The 21511-nt window shown below is 43.3% G+C and overlaps 1 protein-coding gene across 1 annotated transcript in view; it reads right to left on the reverse strand.

Moving 5' to 3' along the window:
• Positions 1–707: 707 nt before the first annotated feature.
• Positions 708–21511, reverse strand: part of whrnb (whirlin b) — a 55922-nt gene continuing 35118 nt past the window's right edge. Inside the window, exons 5-12 of the mRNA XM_069720056.1 lie at positions 19740–19776; positions 15951–16136; positions 14965–15156; positions 12299–12373; positions 10991–11669; positions 10436–10611; positions 9055–9183; positions 708–4726 (exon numbers count right to left, since the gene is read on the reverse strand). Of these exons, the coding sequence (XP_069576157.1) occupies positions 4550–4726; positions 9055–9183; positions 10436–10611; positions 10991–11669; positions 12299–12373; positions 14965–15156; positions 15951–16136; positions 19740–19776 (1651 nt within the window). The 3' untranslated portion in view covers positions 708–4549. The remainder of the gene's footprint in view (positions 4727–9054; positions 9184–10435; positions 10612–10990; positions 11670–12298; positions 12374–14964; positions 15157–15950; positions 16137–19739; positions 19777–21511) is intronic.

The raw sequence follows: 21511 nt of genomic DNA on the forward strand, positions 1-21511 counted from the left end.
TTAAGAGAAAACAGGGACGAGAAAAAAGTGGCACAAGAAGCTAATGCTGTGTTTAACCTGGAGTTCACAAGTTTGTGACGTTCAACAGGAAGGTCAGAGGTCATGGAGGTTCATGTTTGGTTGGATGTTCAGCTGATATGTTGTTTGTTTTCATAACTTAGATGACAACCTGCGTCTGAGGAAAGCGTTGATCTTGTCTGTTAGCCTCAGTGGCTTCTAGACGCCCTCCACGTTGTTGTTGCTTAGCAACGGTGTTTTTCATGTCCAGCCTTTCTCCTCTTCTGTTGCCGGTTCGTATTTGTTCTGCCCCTCGTTAGCTTTAAGTTTTCCATTTTCTTATTCATGATGTTAATTCTGATCACTTTTGTTTTGTTTTCTGGTTTTTGCATCTTTTCCCAACGTCTTTTTTTCTTTCTTCTGTTTGTCGTTCAGGATTTTTGTATTTTTATTTGTGATTGTTTCGATCAAAAATGTTTTAATTAAAAGTAATTTGCTAAGTTTTAAGTGAGTATTTTTCACATAAAAGCTGCGTATATTTAAAAAAAAATTGTTTTCGTTAGATTATTTGTGATTTCTTTCATCTCTCACGCTCCACATATGCAACACAACATGCTTCGTAGTTTTATCAGACTTTTCTTTTTATTGTGTCTTAAGGAAATCTGTTTGGGGGGGAAATATATTTCACTCTTTCTGCCCCCCCCCCCCCCAAAAAAAAATTTTTTTTGCAAGTTTGAGCACAAAGACGAAGAGGTGAGTGTTTCTGCAGGATGTCGGTGAAACAGCTGTGAGGACAGAGGAGGGGAAACACGCTTACATCAGCCACAGAGGGGGTTACATGATGTAAAACTCTCACCGTTTACTGTATATATATATATACATATATATATATATATATGTGTGTGTGTGTGTGTGTACATCTCTATAAATCTATGTGCGGCCTTTTCTGTACAAGATATATCGTTATTGAACAGTTTGCATTCACAAAAAAAAAAAAAACATGATTTTTTTTTTTTTTATTTGTACACAGTTTTCTAACCAACGCTCCACGTTAAAGTGTTGCATTACTCACCGACCTCATCGCCGAACTCCTACATCATCTCACTGTAGTGGCATTATGTCATTAGATTACAAAAATATAATATAATATAACCATCAGAAATGGAATCAGCCCAAAATATATTTCTGAAAGCACGTACCCGCCGATCTCTTCATTTGGATTTACTTGGCTCTACTGTATTACTTTGGATTATGGTTACAGTTTTTGAAAAGAAAAACAACAACAGATGATAAAATATGTTTTATGGGACAAACTCTTTGAAGGAACCTTCAAAATAAAAGACACAAACAAACAACGACTGCAGTTACACCAACAGGCTCCCAGTAAACCAGCTGGATTTATTTGGGTCTCCTCCATCCTGGTAAAAAAAATGCGATAATAGTTTGATAATATTATTAATACCCTTTTTAAAGTCAACTCCACCAACTGAGTATTGCACATTGTCATAAGGCTGGGGGACTCAACATAGATCTAGAACAAACAGATATCTGAGAAATCACCATTTGCATCAGGTGCAGTTGCACCATTGTTTAGGTGTTTGTGTTTTTATGTGTATTTATGTTCGTTTTTGTGTTTGTACATTGAGAGAGCAAGTTACAACCAAACTCCTTGTAAACATACCGGGCCAATAAAACCAATTGTGATGCTTTAGTCCTCAGCGCAGATTAAACCTCCAGAAACACCAGCAGTCGCATTCAGAAAGATTTCTTGGACTAAAAGTTTCTCAGTGACGGAAATCCAAGAGAACTTTTCCTGAAAGTTAAGATCCTTGTAAAGTTAAAAGATTGAGTGTTTCTCAGACTCAACATTGTTTGGAGTAGTGAGGAGGTCTTTTTAGAGCCAAAATGTGAGAATTATATTGTTTATTATTCTTTAATAATACATCTGAAGAAAAGTGTTGATGGTCCAACAGGCACATTTTCTCCATCTCTGTCATTGTGCCTGTGTATTTTCCTGCATTGTGTCATGGTGCGTTCATTAGCAACTGGGAAATGGGAACGTTACGACCTTCTAGTGGGAGAAAACACCTGAACGCCTGCTGAACAAAGTCTGAGGTTTTTGAGAGCTCAGAGAAGTCGTTCTGACGTCACGCAACACGGCAACGTTAGCGGTGAACGTCACTTCACGGTGAATTTAGGTCAAAATGTCTGAGGCCATGTTGCCTCTTTGTTGTTGTCATGGGAACGCTCTCAACTTGAGAAGTCGGAGGTCACCATGTTGGGAACTTTCCCACTTCCCAGCTAGCCTCGAATGCACCGTCGGCGCCTGTTAGCTTGCTTTTAAATTGCTAGCCTCTGTGGCTTCTAGACGCCCGTCTGTGTTGCAGTTGCCTGGCAACAGTGTTCTCAACTAAATAATGGACAGTTTGATATGTGACCATCGGTGCCGTTTATACAGGCTGTATTTGGTGAACCTCAGTCAGTGAAGAGTTTTGATTTCTTCGCATTGAGTTCCCTACAGACCTGAGTGAGGGCTCGACATGGTGTGTGTGTGTGTGTGTGTGTGTGTGTGTGTGTGTGTGTGTGTGTGTGTGTGTGTGTGTGTGTGTGTGTGTGTGTGTGTGTGTGTGTGTGTGTGTGTGTGTGTGTGTGTGTGTGTTTTAATTACACCGGGATGCTCCGATATGACCGATGCTTCCCGTACAGTGCACCGGCAGCTCTCTGATTCATTAGTGGGTCTCGGTGCTCATCAGCATGCAGCACCAGTGCAGGATGTTCGGATGCTAATTCATACCGGAGTCTATTTCTTTTTATTGGTTTCCAGCGTGTGTGGACGTGGTTTTTAATATAGAGCACATCCTGCACTTCCTGCTGTTGTGGCGGGTAAAACACAAAATAAATTATGAGGGATGTGGAGTAGCGTTATCACCTCGGAAAAATATGAAGCGCTCCTCTACTGTGCACTATGTAAGATAATAAAGTTATATCATGTCGGGACTATAAGTCATCTACAGTATTTACAAACTATAATACCATTCGTGTTTGTGTTCGAGCTATCGAAGGTCTGCTAGTATTGCTAAAATACGTGGACTAAAGACACGATGGAGGACGGACGTATTGAAAATAGGCGCGATGAGAAAATAAAGCACCGTTTGAGCTGCTGATGTTTAAATCTGTGAGGAGTTTGATGAGTCATTAATCGATCAGTCAGAAGTCGATTCAGAGAATCGAAGGCTTCAATTCAGGAGGTCTTCTCGGTAAATTCTTTGTTTTAAGGCAGAATAACTGTAATTTTCTCAGGTTATTTTAAATGTGATTTGCTGGTTTATAGGTTTTAATTTATGATAGTTGAGGGGAATCATGAGTCAGACGATATCTGCGAGGATGTTTAATTCAACTCGTGGTCAGTCGAGGGAGAATTTTTACCTTCATTTTCTCTCAAGATATTTGACCTGTGATCTTCTTCCCCGTCTGATCCGTCCCTTTTTTTTTTGGGGACCTGAAAATGATTTTAGTTTCAATCTGTGTTGTAAACGGTTTTAGATTTGTGTATGTTTTTCGTCCAGTTTTCCTGTTGTACATTTTTATTATTTATGCCCTCTTAGGCGTTTTGAGGCTGCACCTGTGGTCATCTTTGTTGTGTACAGTTACCATGGTTACAGGTGGATTTATGGAGTGCTGTCACGAACCCTTGAACTCGGAAGAAAATCTTGTTCCTGTTTCAAAACGTGGTTTAAATGTAGTTTTTCTCAGCTGTTTTCTTGCTGCTTATTGGTTAATTTTTGGTTAATTACTGACCACAAGCTGTTTCTTATTAACGGCTCCTGTTTCCGGACGGACCAGGAAACATTTTCAATAACCAGGAACCACATTGTGATTCACTGAGTAACACTTTGAGTTAATATTTGTTTTTAATAGCTATTCTTTTGTATAGTTTTAGTTTCATTTTCATTGTGAAAAATATGTAGTTTTGGTTGTAGTTTTTGTTGTCCAGCTCTCTGCAGGCTCGTCGTCCATTTTTACCTCCAACTAAGTAGCTAATCTGGCTAAACTGTTCGGTCGTTCAACTTTAAAGATCGCAGCGTTTAACTTGTACGAGGTTATTTCTGCCGTGAGATACAAGTTTAGATAAAGATGAAGAACCCAAATGATCTTGTGATTATTTCTGCCTCTCAATATCGTCTTTATAATGAAAAACATGCAAGACCTTGAAGTGTCCTGACTGTCATGTGATCGGCTGTAGAAAGTGGAACTAACGGCCCTCCTGGTGAAACGTATGAAAGATAATTAACTAAACTAAATTCGAACAGTATTTGACCAGGTGTGACTTTTACAGCAAAAATGAATGTAGCATCCTTTTCTGAATTTAAATTGTGCAAATCACTTCAGAGTGTAATCAGCAAACACCCGACCTATCTTCTCCCCGATCCTCCGACCTGAAACCACAACGAGGTTGCCGTGGCAACAGGACGGCGTCGCACGGAGTTCGTACGGGTCCCTCGGAGCAGTTAAAACGACGTCCTCTCCGACCGTAAAGTGCGAAGTTGTCGTACTAGAGTCCCGGCTCCACCACCAGGAAGTCAATGTGGTCCCTGTCTTTGGTCTTGAAGGCCTCGGCGATGATCCGGGCCGCCTCTTTGTGCTCCCGACCTCTCAGGGAGATGCCGTTGACCTCCAGGATCACCTGACCCACCTTCAGCTGGCCGCAGTTGTGAGCTGAGCCTCCTTTCTGGAGGGAGGAAGGAAAGCGTCGTTAGAAACATAAAGTTAGATGACAGATGAGAGTTCAAGGCAACTAATCTACAGTTTGATACAAACACGGGCGGAAGGTTTTAAAATGATGTTGCTCTTTCATTTTGTTCTTGGATGTTTATTTTTTAAATCACCATTATCTTCTGTAGTCAACGTTGACGAGGACACGACCTTCGTGCAGTTGCAGGGAACTCGGCTTTTTTAACAACCTGAAGGGGAATTTACTTTCTACTGTTTCCAAAGTAGGATTGTAGAGCGAGTAGCTCCGCCCCCGAGATCTGATTGGTCAACTGTATGTACTCCACCATTTCCGTGGCAACTTTAAAGTTAGAATTGAATTTCATATAATATTTTAATATCATGTAGTTTTTATGTGTTATAAGTCTATTAAATGTGACCCATTTGGTGAAATCTGGTCTTTTTTGGTGCTTTTTGTTGCACACTTAAAATCCGAGTGGCGGCTAGCTGGACCGGTTTGGTTTTAAACACATGACACGATGCTAAAATGTTAAAAACACATGAGTCCATGGATATCTTTGTTCATCAGATATTTGTTCATCAGATATCTTTGTTCCAACCAGACTGAGCTAGCTGATCAGTTTAGTGTTTCTATGTTCTGTATTTATTCAGTTGGAGACTAGAAATCCTCTCTGTTGCTAGGTGGTTGCTAAGGGTCCGACTACTTCCTGGAGCGGTAAACATTACATACGTTACATAAGAGTCTACTGATTGTTTTACAGTTGTTAGTCAAACCCCCATGTGTTGCCATGGAAACAGAGATCGCAAAAACAAAAAGTTTTATAGTTTGACACACACAATATGAAAACATTTAGATTACTTATTTTATTTAGTTGATAAATTGTTGTATAATCGTAATGTTACACTTGATTCTGGTTTTGTAATATTCTTAAATAAGGCCAAAAAAAATTATTTAACGAAAGATAATAAAATATCAATTTAGTGCCGTATTTATGATTGTATTTATATTCAGGATATTTTTGAGGAGATAAAACATACAGATAATATAATCTAACAGAAACATTATTGAATATAATTAAGGACAGAGTATTTATAGACTTCTATCCGCTGCCTCTTGTTTGACTGCCTGCGAGATTTTCATTCAGCCTTTTGCTTTGTTCAAATTTCTTCTAAATAATATTTTGCCACGGTATTTTCAGCATGAAAAGTGTTAGAAGAATTGACAGCATCTGAAAAGAAGTGTTTTTATTACTTTAATAACATCATGTCAAGGTCGGGCTTCAGCAGTTAAAGCGGGTCGGCGGCAGCGTCTTTGTTTCAGCACAAACTGTGCGACGGTTCCTGCAGGTGTTCGACACATTCAGGGAACATTAAGCAGATATTTTTTGAAGGAAATATCAGGATGTAAATTCCTGCTGTTCAGCCTTCAGACAGCTGAAAATAAAAGGTAAAGTAAAATATAAAATAAATGGAATATTTTTCTTTCTGTGGTAGGAAGTTACCAAATTGCAGAAAATAAAATACTTTTAATCTGAACAACAGATAAGATGTTGGCATGTGACACTTGACACCAGCTTTGTAGTTTTGGCCATCGAGAGCTTGTATGTTTATTTTCACTCATTGTTTTGCTTTAATTTCCATTTTTATCAGATGATGTCACACATCTGCCCTCGAGTTTCTGTTTGTCATGTTTCCTGTTTTATTTTGTAGTCACTTCCTGTTTTATTTTGTAGTCACTTCACATCGTCCACCCTACTGTTGCCTAGCAGCAATGTCCTTACGATGTAACCATGCGACTTTCGATGTTGTAACCACGAACTCCCGAGAAAATCACCGTTGCTAGGCAACAGCAACGTGCACAGTGTCTAGAAGCCACAGAGGCTAACAGTTTAGCAAGCTAACAGGAAATACAAAGACAGAGGGAAAACATGAGGCCGTCGGGAAGATAACATTTTTGTCAGATGTAGGCTGCTATCTAAGTTAAGAAGAAAAACTCTACGTGACTAAAATTACAATATATTAGCTTAACATCCAACCAAACATGACCTCTGACCTTTCTGTTAAATGTCAGCAAAAACCGTCACAACTCAAGGCTGATAGAAAATTTTGAGTTCCGACGTCGTGAATACCACAAGATGGCGCCGTTCATATGTATTTTTCTCGTGTACACGGGAAATATGACGACATTTGAACACACCATTAGCATCTTGTACGACTTTTTTCTCGTTCCTGTTCTCTCTTTTTTGGGCATTTTTGAGGCACTATGAGTTTTTATTTGTTTGTTTGGTTCAGTCTTTCAGTGGAGCTCACTTTTGTTTGTGTCCTCTTCCTTGTTTAACGGTGACAGTTTTTATGTAAAACCATAAACTCACCTGTTGGCTAAAGAGCCAAAATATTTTACTGGGCAGCTGTTGTACGGACACAAAAAGCTGAGCGAATATGAATATGGAAGCAAATATTCAGCTGGATGCAAACGTGGCTGCAAAATGTTTTTCACTTCTTCTAAGTTGTCAATAAAAAACAGTTAATGCAGCTTTAAAAAATACTTGAATTGTCAGAACGATTGACACGTCACAGTCCTCCCGTATTCCCACTTAAAAACCACATTTCCCTCCATAGCTGCACTTCAGGTAAATTTAGAAAGCCATCGAGTTTTAACTGTTGAACCGCTTTCATACTTGACATTTAGAAAGATTTGGACCGTCATTGACGGAAGTGAAGGACCGGAGGACATTTACGTGCTTGTGTGTGTTTGTGCAGCTGAAATCATTCAAACGCGATCGTTTGGTTTTCTTCTTGCGAGAGCAGCCGAGCGGAGCCACGAGGAAAAAAAATTAATCGATTGATTCCTTCCTTCGCTGGAGACAAACAGGTCAACAGCCAAATCCACTGGATTCAATTTAAACCTCTGTGCTCGACATGTTTATTTGCTGTGACATTCAATTACAACCGAGGCAGCTGAAACATGGCTGGGGGGTGAAGAGGCTGCTGCTGATGAGGTCTGGTTCTCCGTGGAAAAGGTAATGAATCCCAAAACCCTTCCGGCCTTCACTAATCTGCGGCTCCCCCCCGAGTAACGAGGCCGAGGTCTCGTTAAAGCAGGAAAAACTCGTCGAAGGCCTTCAAAACATCCCGTTGAGACACATCGGCGACATTTGATTAATACTTTCTGACGGAGGAATGAAATGAAGAGATTTGATGACTAATTTTAGTCTCGTAGCATTTGTCTTCGTAACTTAGATAAAAGTCGAACGTCTGAGGGAAATGTTGATTCTGCGACGGCCTCATCTTTCAGCGTCCACGTTGCCGTTGCATAGCAACAGTGTTTTTACGACTTGATTTCTTGATTTCTCCTCTTCTGTTGCCGGTTCGTATTTGTTCTGCCCCTTGTTAGCTTTTAGTTTTACATTTTCTATTTCATAATGTTAATTCTTATGTCCCTGTTTTGTTTTCTGGGTTTTTGGATCTTTGCCAGCGTCTGTGTGATGAAGTTTATTGATTTTTGCAGCATATTTCCCCAAAAATGACAACGTTAGCGTGATAACTTGTTAGCCTCTGTTAGCTTCTAGACGCCGTCCACGTTGTGTTTTTATGAGTGAACCGCTTGAACACCAAGAATAGTGTACACACGACTTCCCGTGTTGTAACCACGGTTTCATTTGCAGACTACATCCATTTTTCCTTTTTAACAAAAAGTCGCAAGTTGCATTGTGGGTAATGTAGGGAGCAAGGAAGAAGAAAGCAGACAACAGCTCTGATTATGCTCCATTGATGTTGCACTGTGTGAATGTATTTTTAGGTTTTCTGCCCTGAAGCCACTACAAATAAAACGCCTTGTCAACCTCGCTGGTTTCTAAAAAAGAGATAAACCGATAAAGATTAAGTAGCTTCATCGTCTCTTTAACAGCAACTGTGTAAGTTGAGCATCATCAGATTTCAGCCCCTCGATGTGATGGCAGCGTATAATTGGCTAAATGTGCGTGAATTCATGTGCAATGTCACGCTGATTATAGGGAACGACGTGTTTGACAGGCTGCGAAATGACTGCGAGCGCGCTGGCTGATAGCGACCGCCGACAGTCCTGACACTCGCAGACACGAGTGAAAGGAGTCTTTTGTAATGGAAATCACCGCACGGACATAAAAACTCCTCAAGGATGCCGTGTTCATAAAGAGAGCGGGTGAGGCCGAGGCGGCGGCTCGATCACTGATTAGCTGATGTTATCGTCTCCTCTCGGTACAAAACAAACACAAGCTAAAGATCGGATTAGAGCTTCTAGTAAAGCAGTTCGACACCCAGCCAGATGTTTCTGTGTTGCTGTCTCACCTGAATGGTGACGATGCGGGGCAAAGGTTGGCGTGTGTTGGCTCCTCCCTCTATGGCGATGCCCAGCGTGTTGGCGTTTTTCACCACTCGTACCAGGGTGGCGGTGGGCACCGGGACGGGGGAGCCCGTCTGCCGGGACACAAAGGGAAGGTTGAACTTTACAATCAGATCTGCGACATCGTAACCTTTCTGCAAAATTCAGCCGTCAAAATGCTAAAACAGGAAGTTCCCCCGCTGCCGGCAAAGTTCAGAGGACAAAAAGAACAAACTGAACGCAGACTGTGCTTCAAAACCCAGCAGTTCCAGTTTTAATACTTGTTTTTAATCTTCCTCCAAGATCTTTCTGGATCTGTTTCATCGCCTCCCACTTCTTCTCTTAATCCTCTCTGGCTGAGAGCAGCTCCTCCATTTTCCTTTGTGCTTCGCACCGTTGGAGAATATTCATCCGATACACACAAACAACTCGATTACATTTAGTTTTCATACCGTCTTGCTGGTTTATACTTCACATACTAGTGTGAGAAGAACCATTAATTAACCATTAATCATGCAGGGTCATGCAGACGGCTTTATATAGTCATGGACTGATTTTAGACTTAGGTTAGGACTGATTTTGGACTTGGTTTGGGACTGATTTTGGACTTTGTTAAACTGGTTTCAGATGTGGTTGTGTTCTGGTTTTGAATCTGGTTTTAGAATTTGTTCTACTTTGGACCAGTTTTAAACTGGTTTTGGACTTGTTCAATGGTGTGAGTGTGACACTAATCTTGGGCGTCCACCTTGAAACTCTACTGATTGTAGAGATCTTCTGTGTGTCTGGTTGAACATGTGTGTGAAACATCTGCCTTTCAGAATCATTTGAATTACGGAGAATCTTTTGCTGATGTTAAATTGTTCCTTTGTAAGTACGACAGTAACGGTTTATAAATTCTTTTGGTCTAGTGTCACTTCAGGTCTCTAAATTACAACCACAGACCCTGAAATGGAGTTTGTTTTATTGTCAGATCCTTGTCTTGTGTGGATGATTGATTTTTCTCCCCGCAGTTTTCTCCTCGTATGCAAATGAGTCGAGACTTAATTTTCCTCTGGTTTCTTGATCTGTTTATTTGAATGAGTTGCTGCCACGCGGTGATGTACTCCATCATAATGACACGTCTCCTGATGCCGTGCCGTGTAATTAATCACACCGTGTCTGCTGCGCTTTTGTTTGCTTGAAGTCAGTTGTGTTATCAAACTTAATTGATTAAAATGAAATGAAAGCAGCAGAGGAGCTCTGAAACCGCACACTGATAACTGTGTTTACAAAGGAAGTTGCTTAATACACTACGAGCGACATGCTGAATTGAATTAGCTGTTATTTATGACAGAAAGAAGCCCTCACTTGTCTGGCGGCTCCTGGAGGAGGTGCGTGGGCCCCCGGCTGTTCCAGATGGCCCTGCTGGCTCTTGCTGGGTCGAGGGCTGCCGTCCTTACTGAGGCCTCCCGCCTCGGCTATGTCCACCCCGCTGTCCTCACTCAGAGTCTGTCCGCTGTCTGACAGCTGGGACAGCGTGGCCCCTGGAGGGACGCTTTCATGTTAGTGTACAAACAGGCAATACACAAACATTAAAACTTGAAACTTGATTCAACCCTGTTGAAATTGTATTATTTTATGAAGAATATCTGCTCATTTAGAATTTAATGGCAGCAACACGTTTCAAAAAAGTTGGGTCAACAAAAGACTGGAAAAGTTGTGTAACGGCAAAAAAAAAAAAAAAAAGAAGCTGTTGGAACGTCGAGGAACTAATTAGGTTACCGTGGCAGCCGATCAGTAACATGACTGAGTATAAAAAGAGCTTTTCAGAGAGACAGAGTCTCTGGTTGTTGGTTATAAATCACAATATGTGCACCTTGTACAACACACTAACACACTAACGCACTCACGCAGACGGTGTACCTCTCTGCTGTGGTCTGGAGTCCGCCGACAGCCGGTTCATGTCCGTCACCAGGACTTTCTGCAGGAGGGCAGGTGAGCAGGGCCGGTCGGGGCTGCAGGGCGGGGCGGCAGGTGTGATGAGGGAGGGGCAGGGGGAGGGGCACGGAGACGGGTGGGGTGTCGGGTGAGGGGACAGCATGGGAGACGGCGCCTTGGAAGAGGACGCGGACCTGGACAGGATGGAGGACTTCTCGTAGGAGCTGGACCTGGAGGAGAGCTTCACGGACGGCTCGGGTTTGACCGAGTCGCGGTGGTGCAGGAAGCCCGGGCAGGTGTGGTGCCCGGAGGTGGGCCGGCTGAGGTGGGCGGCGTGGTGGTGCACGTGATGGCCGAAGTGCGGGTAGTTGTGGTGTTCGGAGTCGGAGAGCTGGAGGGCGCTCTGGCAGGTGTGATGGAGCGCGTTGAGGGAGGTGTGGTGGGCGGAGCCAGCGGGGGGCTGGTGGACGGTGGGGAGGGACTTGAGCGACTTGTGGAGGCAGTCTTGGAGCAGCCGGGTCGGGCCGGTGAAGAGCAGGCCGGACCCGGGCTGCACCAACCGGGCCGAGGGCTTCCGGCTGAGCTCCCTCTCTCTGGACGGCCGGCTCTGGAGGGGCGGAGCTCTGAAGGGGGGCGGAGACTCAGCTGAAGCCTGAAGGCTGTTCTGTCGGGGAAAAGAACAGCAGACGGGCTGTTTCAGAAAACACGCAGTAAATAGAAAATATTCTGTAATGATTCAAATAAAACCGAAATTTTTTAAAAATGATCTTTAATTTAAAGGGTCATTTCAACCAAATTAGGAAACAGCTCGGTGTAAATCTGCATTAATACGTCCTGGCTGATATTTAGGATGCTGAACCTTCATTTCAACTCCTACTTGAACACTTAAGTGTTCTTCTGTGAATTTATTGAAGACTGAGCTGTTCAAGGTCACCTGAGGATGAATCCTGATCGTTCACCGGTTAGCTATGAAAGTCAAACTGCAGTCTGGAGTCGCAGACGTCCTCGGCGTGGACTCTCCGTGAGCTCCCTCATCTCTCGGCCGCCTTCTGGCTCCATAGTTACAGTTGCAAATGAGACATCTAATGAATTCACGGTCAGACTGCCGCCAAATTTGCCAAGCAGAGTTGCGCTCCCAGGGGGAATAAACTCTTGATTTTAATGACTTTGTGGCCTTTCCTAGTGTCACCCCCGGGGAGCTTCCAATTTTAGCCGCCGTACAGCGTTAATAACGAGCTCTCTTTGAGGGGCATCACATCTGCAGTCGTTCGGGCAGATAAAACGGAGACGTACCAGAGCGATGTTCTGCAAAGCGTTAGCGTTCTCCTCCTGCTCCTTTTCCGTCCAGCCACCAACGGAGCCGTCGGCCTGAAAAACAGGAAAAACCAGCGTTGTCGTTCTTGCGGGTGCCGAATCTGCCATGAAAACTTTGTTCCTTCAGCCTACTTTAATGCAGATGCCAGATGGATGAGATTCGCCCCACAGGACAACATAATGAGAGCAAAAAAGTTTAGACAGTCAGAACAAAGTGGGTTCTTCTCTTTTTTTCTGTAACAGCTGATACGTTCGAGGCTGCAGGCTCTTTATTGTTTCACTGCAGTGATTTTCAAAGTAGGCTTCAGGGAGCCCGGCGGTCCTCCAAGGGGGTCCAGGAGGTCCAGTAACAGCATGAGGGATCCCGTCAGTCCACCATTTAACTCAATACAAGTCAGCTCAAGCAAAGGATGTGGTATAACAGTGACTCCAACCCGCGGTGACGTCATCAACCATCAGTGAGGTCATCAACTATCAGTGATGTCATCAACCATCAGTGATGTCATCGTTGGTTTGTGAACGTTGTGAATCCTCCAGTTCAGATTCTGTCCGTCACCATCTTTGCTGGTTCGGAGCGGTTTGGAGCAGGAAGTGACCATATTTGGACGAGCTGGGGGAGGAGCCAGAGGTGGATCTGACCGATCTGATTGGAAACCTGACGATACTACGTCCCGCCCACCGATAGCTGTAACCTGACTGCACCACAGGCCTGTCAATCAATCAGACACGCCCCCAAAAACAGGTCTTGTTGAATCTTCTTTTCTAATTAATGAGGGATTATTTTCACTCCTGGATTGGTTTCGTGCCGGCTTGCTGTGACGGATCAGAACCATCGTTCATATTATGAGAAACACCTCTGCTCCTTCCTGCTGGGAAAAGATCTGCTGGGAAAAAAGGCTGAATGGAAACCGGCCAATACAATTTTAAATGAAAAAAAAACAACATTAATATGTCCATATTTTATTTTATTTCCCTTCAAATGAAATTGAAACAAAAATGTCCTTTTTCATGGTCATTTTTCAGATGTCAGGATTTCTGGGGAGAATGACTCAGTTTGCCAAATAAAGTCTAGTTTTAAAATAGAATTTTAATTTCATAAAATAGTTTGATGGGAACATTTACTCATCCAGACTTTAAGATATTATCCTACAAGGTTTTTTTCCCCCTTTACTCCATCCATTTATTTGCCTCTTGAGATAACAGGTTTTAAGCTTCAGTGTAAATCGCTCCAGCTCTTCCTCTTCCCTTCGTCTTGGCGCGCTCCCACATTTTTATCTGTTAATTACAGCTATTATCTGTTGTAAATGTGTCGCAGCCACAGAAACATGCACCTCCTGAGACAACGGCGCGTCATAACACCGTGTAGCTCCAATGAATCTCGCTGTTTCGCGCTGAGTAACTAAGTGACTGTCAATTAAATGCAATTAGCTTTTTTTTTTTATTGGCGGGAGTTGTAATGTGTCGGCACGGCCAATTACACAGACACATGGTGGGCTGTGGAAAACACCGTCGCCAGCAAGCTTTTAATGGAGGCTAACCAGGACAAGACAAACGCGCTAACAGCTCCTGTGGGCTAAAAACCACATCAGAGTAAAGTCTGCGTGTTCGCTCTTTAACGGGGTCAGACTGCCAGAAGTGGATCAGAAGCCCGGCAGAATGAGGTCTCCGTGGATTGATGTGGACCAAAGTGAAACATCAATACTACACAGCAGCCGACCGGCTGCTGCTGAGCGAAAGACCGATGATGACGGAGAGGGAAGAAGTATTCTGGTCCTTCACTGAAGCAAAAATACAGATAATAAGCACGATAATAAAATACTCCTATAAGACTGAAAGGCTTGAATTCTATCAAGGTATTTTTGTGTCTTTATTATGCAGCAAAAAAAAATGGTTTTAAGAGGAAATTTCTCACTGCAATCGAAAATTACGTTTGTAAGTAAAAATATATGAACTGGGAATAAAATAATTTGCATTGCAAACAAATTTTCTTTTATTGTTTTGATAGTTTTGGTCAAAGAATTCTGACCTTTGCTTATGAAACTAGACTTTTTGGTCACGAATCAAAAAGCTTTTTGGTTGCAAATCAAAATATCTTTTGGTTCTGAAGCAAAAAAAACTCTCGTCTCCTCCACCAGCGTAAGCCCCGCCCACTACGTCCAACTCAACTTCCAACCAGAAGTTGTCCCTTCTGGGCTCCTGTAGAAACATGGTGGAGCAACATGGCAGGACTCTGTGGAAGAGGACCTGCTTCTTCTGAGGTAACGCAAACACAACGATTCTTGGTTTCTGGTGTTCGAATACAGACGAGAACACAAACTGAGTTCTGACTCTGTATTCATGGCCGTCTGTTTCAAAGGCAAACAGACTTTAATGATAATAAAGTCACGTCAGGCCACGATTAAGAGCTGCCGACTATTAACTGCTGATGAAACCAACAAGCAGCCGACAGCTTGTAAATCACATTTAGCTCATGAAAAATCATTTTCGATGGGTGTTTTTTGGGACGGCGGTCATTAGTGCAGCGCGACCTTGTGTTCGTGTTGAACGAGGTCACGTTAACGTGGCAAAGTGGAACAAATCAAAAAGTAGAAGGACACGGTAATAACGGGTGTCACATTAGCAGGTGTTGCAGATGAAGTATCTACCGTAGGAACGGCGGCGTGTCCGGCGTCGAGCATCCCGGGGGCCGCGTGGTTACAGGAGCCCTGCGGGAGCAGCACTCCCAGGCCTCCGTGCCAGGCCTGGTGGGCCTCCCGCTCACGGTGCAGCACCAGCCGGTCGTACAGCTCCAGATCCTGGGGGTCCACCAGACTCCTCACTTCGGACAGCATGGACAGCTGGAGGGACGAGGAAGATGAGATGAGGGGCGCGGCCAAGCCAGAATCACGGCAAAGCGTGAAATAGACACGCCTGTCCACCGCAGCAAAACGTGAGATATCTACGCTTGGCTACATCCATGCGTGACAGTTACACGTCTTGCTGTAGTTGACCAGCGTGTCTATTTGTGGGCGGGAAACTTACACGCACTTAAATGTCACATATAGGAGGAAGAAGGTGTCGATTAGATGCTCTAATCACAGACTGCCATCCAATCCAGGAAGTTGTTCTTTATTTGTTCATTTTTCCTAACCATGTGTTTTTGCTAATGGTTTTGTTTTCCTGTAAGTCGCATGGCTAAAAACATGCATTCATTTTCCTAGAAATCCCTACAGGCCAGAGCGTGTAATAGACACACCCCGACCACTACAGCAAAACGTGAGATAGCTACGCTTGGGGATGTCTAAGCGTGACAGTTACACGTTGTGCTGTGTCCATTACACGCTTTGGCTTGTGCCGATTTCTAGTAAAAATTAAACCTTCTGCTCGGTTTGAACCACGTGACTTACAGGAAAAATGAATCTTGTTGGGGTTAGAAAAAGGTAAACAACTAAAGAACAACTTTGTCACATCCTGGATTTGTAAACCTTAACCATGTGTTTTTGCTGATGGTTCCGGTTTCCTAGAAATCGCATCAGGCCAAAGCGTGTAACTGTCACGCCTAGACGTCGCCGAGCGCGGCTATCTCATGTTTTGCTGCGGTGGACCGGCGTGGGTATTTCACGCTTCGTGCAGCTGCTGCAAGTCGCCGTACCTTCGCGTGAGTGTTGAAGAGCTCAAACAGCGCCATGGCCAGCGGCTCCACCCCGATGTGTCCGTCCTGGTACTCCTGCAGGTAGTACACCATGGTCTGCCTCTCGGGCTCCGTCAGCAGCATGTAGGCCTGCTGCTCCAGGGACACCTGAGCACCGGGCGGGCCCACAGATCTGTACCCCGCCGGCTGGAGACATGAAAGGAAACGAGAGGAGAGGTCACACACTGATAACACGAATGGAGTTATCGGAGTCTACAGCCCCCCGCTCCCTCCCTCCTCCTCCTCCTCCTCCTCATCGTCCTCCTCATCCTGAACTGTAGCGGCTGAGCTTATCGCACGCGGGGAAGAAGCATCACTTCAAAGCTGCAGGGCGAGTCAGTCAGAACTTGTTTTTGCCTTCAGCACTCCCATCATTGTTATCTCTATAAGCAGCTCGGGAGCAGCTCCTCTCAGATCGACTGAGGCCTCCGTGGCTGCACAACGTTTCAGCTGCGAATAACTTAAAAAGCAAATAAACAGCTGGCTGCGTGTTGAAAGTCTGAAAGCCTAAAACATAATAACTATAAAAGGCCATTAAGGGGAGAGCAGGTTGAAATAAACACATTTAACTGAAGGCCGAGATGTTTCGGAGGCAGCCGGAGAGGCTGGGGTGAAAAATCGATTGTTTATTAGAGGTTTTCTGCAGATTGAATTTTGACCTTCAGTCGGCCGCTGTGACGTTACACCACCGGCTTTATGTGTGTTGACACCATAAAGGAAGGAAATGGATCACGTTAAAGCTCAGAAATATTTCATCCACGTGCTTTTATTGGTCTCTGAAGGCCACCGTGTCACCCTCGGTTACAGAAACGTCTCCATCTGAAGAGCATGAAGTCTGAGTTAAAGTAACTCGGAGAAGAACGTCTCCAGCTCGTCTGCTTCCAGTTCGATGTCACGTCTCTTTTTACCAAAGAAATCTAATCAGCTGTCATGTCGGTCGACGGAGGAGACGTTCAAAAGCTCTGCGGCATCTGTGCTAATCAATAGAAACAAGGGGACCGAAGGACAAGAGATTCATATTATTTTTCTATTTTCTACCATTCGTGAATATTTACTATTCGAGCTGCAGCTGAATTCTGATTTTATTTGGAGTCGGTGGATGTTTTTTTCGGATCGGTCCGCTGGGACGTCAAACTACATCTGTGCCCAAAGATCGGTTTTTCGAGCAGATGAGCCTTCAGACGGTCGTCGTGGAGATTCAGGAGTCTCATGAGAATCCAGCCTGAAAAAGGCAAACTAGATTCCCCCCCCCCCCCCCCCAAAAAAAACAAAAAAAACAACAGGGATGTTTTTAAAAAAAACAATGCTGCAAGGTTATTTTTTAAAGTTTGGTTTAGATTCTTGAAATTATTATTTTTTTTACACCAAAAGTTGTCTTGCAAATCATGAACATCCAAATGTTGTCAGCTAAAGTATGACATCGTCTCCGGCTTCAGAAAATTAAACCCTCGAGGGAATCTGTTTGTCCTGCAGTCAAAAGACTCTAACAAAGAAAAGGCAACGAAGAAAGTTCGTTCACGACGTTGTTCAGAAAGTTTTGTTTGAAAGAATTGTGTTAATTTGTTTCCAGCTCACTGTTGAGAGTCTCTGATGTGTTTCTGTCCTCTGATCTCTGTGTGTCTCACTGTGGGGGCGGAGCCTCCACCTCTGCTGCACCGACACAGTGCGGAGCAGACAGGAGGAGATCGTCCGCTCGGTAATCCACCGCGTTGATAACATCGTTTTCTCGGACAGGTTCACAAATAAATCAGAAGAATAAAGTAATCGTTAAATATTCTTAGAGAGAGAAATTGTGAATAAAGATCTCCTCTGAATTATGTCGAATCAGCCGCCACATTTTAAACCAATCACATCGCTGGAGCTTTAATTAACGTCACTAACGAGCCACTACGACCTCTGAATCCGCCTTAGCTCTCGCAGCAGCATCCTTCATGCAACCGTACCTAATTTATTAACGGCTTCCCGCCGGCGGTTGAAATGCTTGTTGCGCACACATTAAATCAACACGGTCACCCATCCGATGTTAAATCACAAAGCTCATTAGGACCCGGGCCGCCCGGGGCGCCGCCATCCTGAAGAGTAGCTGTTTAATTATAGCGGCGGAGCCTTTGATGCCGGCTTTGTTGGGTTTTTCTGCACATATTAGCGTGTAGCTTCGCTGTTTACACCGTCAATGGAGATCGTTTACTGAGAGGGAGGCGGGGAGGAGGAGGAGGAGGGGAGGAGAGGAGAGGAGGCGCGTAAACGGATGTAATAGAGCTCTGATTGTTGCCGTAACTGTTACATCACAGCGTTTTATCCTCATGGAAGTCGACTTCACAGCATCTACATCTGCATCTACATCTACATCTACATCTGCATCTACATCTGCATCTACATCTGCATCTGCATCTGCATCTGCATCTACATCTACATCTACATCTGCATCTGCATCTGCATCTACATCTGCATCTGCATCTGCATCTGCATCTACATCTACATCTACATCTGCATCTACATCTACATCTACATCTGCATCTGCATCTGCATCTGCATCTGCATCTACATCTGCATCTACATCTACATCTACATCTGCATCTGCATCTACATCTGCATCTACATCTACATCTGCATCTACATCTACATCTGCATCTACATCTACATCTACATCTACATCTACATCTGCATCTACATCTACATCTGCATCTACATCTACATCTGCATCTACATCTGCATCTACATCTACATCTACATCTGCATCTGCATCTACATCTGCATCTACATCTACATCTGCATCTACATCTACATCTGCATCTACATCTACATCTGCATCTACACATCTACATCTACATCTACATCTGCATCTACATCTACATCCGCCCATATGTGCCATATGAATATTGGCACACAGGGTTATTTTTTGGGACCGTATTGAGTGCATCATCCTGGTAGTGGCAACTGAACGCTCAGCAACCGATTGAGGTTTGGAGACTTTTGATTGGCTCACACAGAGTGGATGTTTCCACATGGCTCTCATAGACCAGAATGCACGGCGGTCCCTTGAATGTGTCTGCAGCGTGTTTACATCTGTTTCATTGTCCTGCAGGAGTTTAATGAGCCAATCAGCTCCCTCCTTTCACCCTCAGAGACTTTAGTCCACACAGTCCTCCGAGGATTTCACAGCCTTCCTCCTTTTTTTAATTTTTTTTATTTTTAAATCTCACAGATGATGTCTGAGCTTCATTTTGATCTTTTTGATGTGAAACTCATGAATTACAGCTGATCTGCTCTGCTGTCGGCTCAGCGTGTGTCAGTCCTGTGAGCCCGCTTCCTGAATATTTAACATCTGAATGTGATGATCTGCCAACGCCCCCCCCCTCCCGCCACCAACCCGACCCCCCGCAGTTTGACTGACAGCAGCAGGACAGATTCAAAGAAATCAGTTTTCATTAAAACAACTTGATGTAAAGTCCATGAGAAGTCACAGGTTAATAATGTAGCAGGGATTTTTTTTTTTTTGTATTATGTGGAGATGAGTCTAAAGTGGTTGGATCTGATTCTGAGTAGCTCCGCCCCCCACAGTGAGACACACGCAGAGATCAGAGGACACAAACACAGCAGAGACTGTCACTGAGCTGGAAACCAAACGGTTGCTCACGAATTAGGTAAAATAACATAAATACAATATTTATCAGCGGGAATGTAAACTGCAGGGGGGGGGCGGAGCTATAAAGAGGGAGTGATCAAAGTTATCAAAGGTACGAGTCTTACCTTTCCTAGTACAGGTGTGGATCTGGCTGAAGACGGTCTGCAAGAAAACAACAACAAAACACGATAGTTATTGACAATGATATTTAATAATGTTCACTTCCAGTTCTCAGAAAAGTGAAAACCGTCAGCTTCACGTCTCCTGTAAGAACGCAGAACATCGGAAACACAACAAACTCAGCCGAGCTCAGCGAAGTGTGGAGCGCTCAGACATTTACGCATTTACAGCCTCCTTGACTTTACACATGTAATGGACCGGAACAAATTACTGAGAGATTGCAACAAGTATAAAGTACAAATAAAAGAATTAACATTAGTAATAATTAATAAAATGTAGGTTAATTTAGATTTTGTTTCTCCTCCACACTCCAGGCCTGTAGGTGGCGGTAAAGAGCCCAGAAGCTGGTTTTCCAGCCGCCGTTAGAAAATGGTGCTGCAGTTCTGATGGCAGCCAGTAGGGGGCGCGTAGCGCCCGGCGAGAGAGTTCCGTGGAGTTCAAAGGTCGAACAATATAATGGCGGAAGTAAACAAGCGGCGGGCCGGTGAGCTCAGCGCGCTACAACGAGAAGCTAACGATGTTTTACAGCTTTAAAGTGGTTCCAGACGGAGGTGACGTGTTTCATATCCTCCGGTGGGTGTCTTGTTTTCTTTGAACATAGTTCGCGAGGAAAAGACGTTTAAAATGTGACGTTATTTAACTGGTCTCTGACGTCACTGTGACGTGTTCCGGTTTATTTAAAATCGGCGATCAGAGAGATGACGGAACCGGAAACTGTTCAATCTGCAGGTTTCTGAGAGGAGGAGGAAGAGCAGGAGGAGGAGTAGGAGGAGGTTGAGGAGGAGGAGGAGGAGGAAGAGGAGGAGGAGGAGGAAGAGGAAGAGGAGGAGGAGGAAGAGGAGGAGGAGGAGGAGGAAGATTGTCCACCTGGATCACAGGTAAGATTTAACAGAAATATAAATAACTGGTAAAGAAAAACGACTCTATTGAACTGAACTGAACTTCGTGAGAAACTAAACTTTTATTTGAAGAGAGAATTAATGAGACTCAAGAAAATATTGATCTGGTGTGTTTACACAAACAGAAAGACTATTTTATTTATTTATTTTCTTTGCTTTTGTATCGAAATGAAAGAGAAAGTTATTTGTTTTATTTTTATCTGTATTAAGGGTCCAGTTTTTTTTTTTTTTTAATGTCGCCAAACCAAGTGAAACATCTGAAATATGATCTTCAATCTGTTTGTGTGTCTACGTATCATGATGCTAACTATAAATATAAATATAACTATAAATATAAATATAACTATAAATATAACTATAAATATAACTATAAATATAACTATAAATATAACTATAAATATAAATATAACTATATAAATATAACTATAAATATAACTATATAAATATAAATATAACTATAATATAAATATAAATATGACTATAACTATAAATATAAATATAACTAACTATAAATATAACTATAACTATAACTATATGACCGGTGTTCGGTGTTTGGAGAAGCTTCGTGTGTTCGGTCGATGTGTCGGCTCAGTGGTTGTCGTCGTGTGTCGGTGCTGTGACGGACAGGTGACAAGTCCCGCCCACCTCCAACCCCGGTGTCAGCGGGGTCGTGACTATGTCGAGATTAAAGTGGGTAAAAAAAAAAAAAAAAACACGATTGATGGATGTGAGTAGTTAAAGGATGTCTAAAATGAATACGCAATCTTACTGAATACATAAAGGTCCTTTCCATTACTGAAAGTGCATTTTTATTGTTT

Source organism: Brachyistius frenatus, unplaced genomic scaffold (genome assembly GCF_029030835.1).
Source record: "Brachyistius frenatus isolate BFR_SWC_R1_liver_20210118 unplaced genomic scaffold, ASM2903083v1 Contig_231, whole genome shotgun sequence".
Taxonomy (NCBI): domain Eukaryota; kingdom Metazoa; phylum Chordata; class Actinopteri; family Embiotocidae; genus Brachyistius; species Brachyistius frenatus.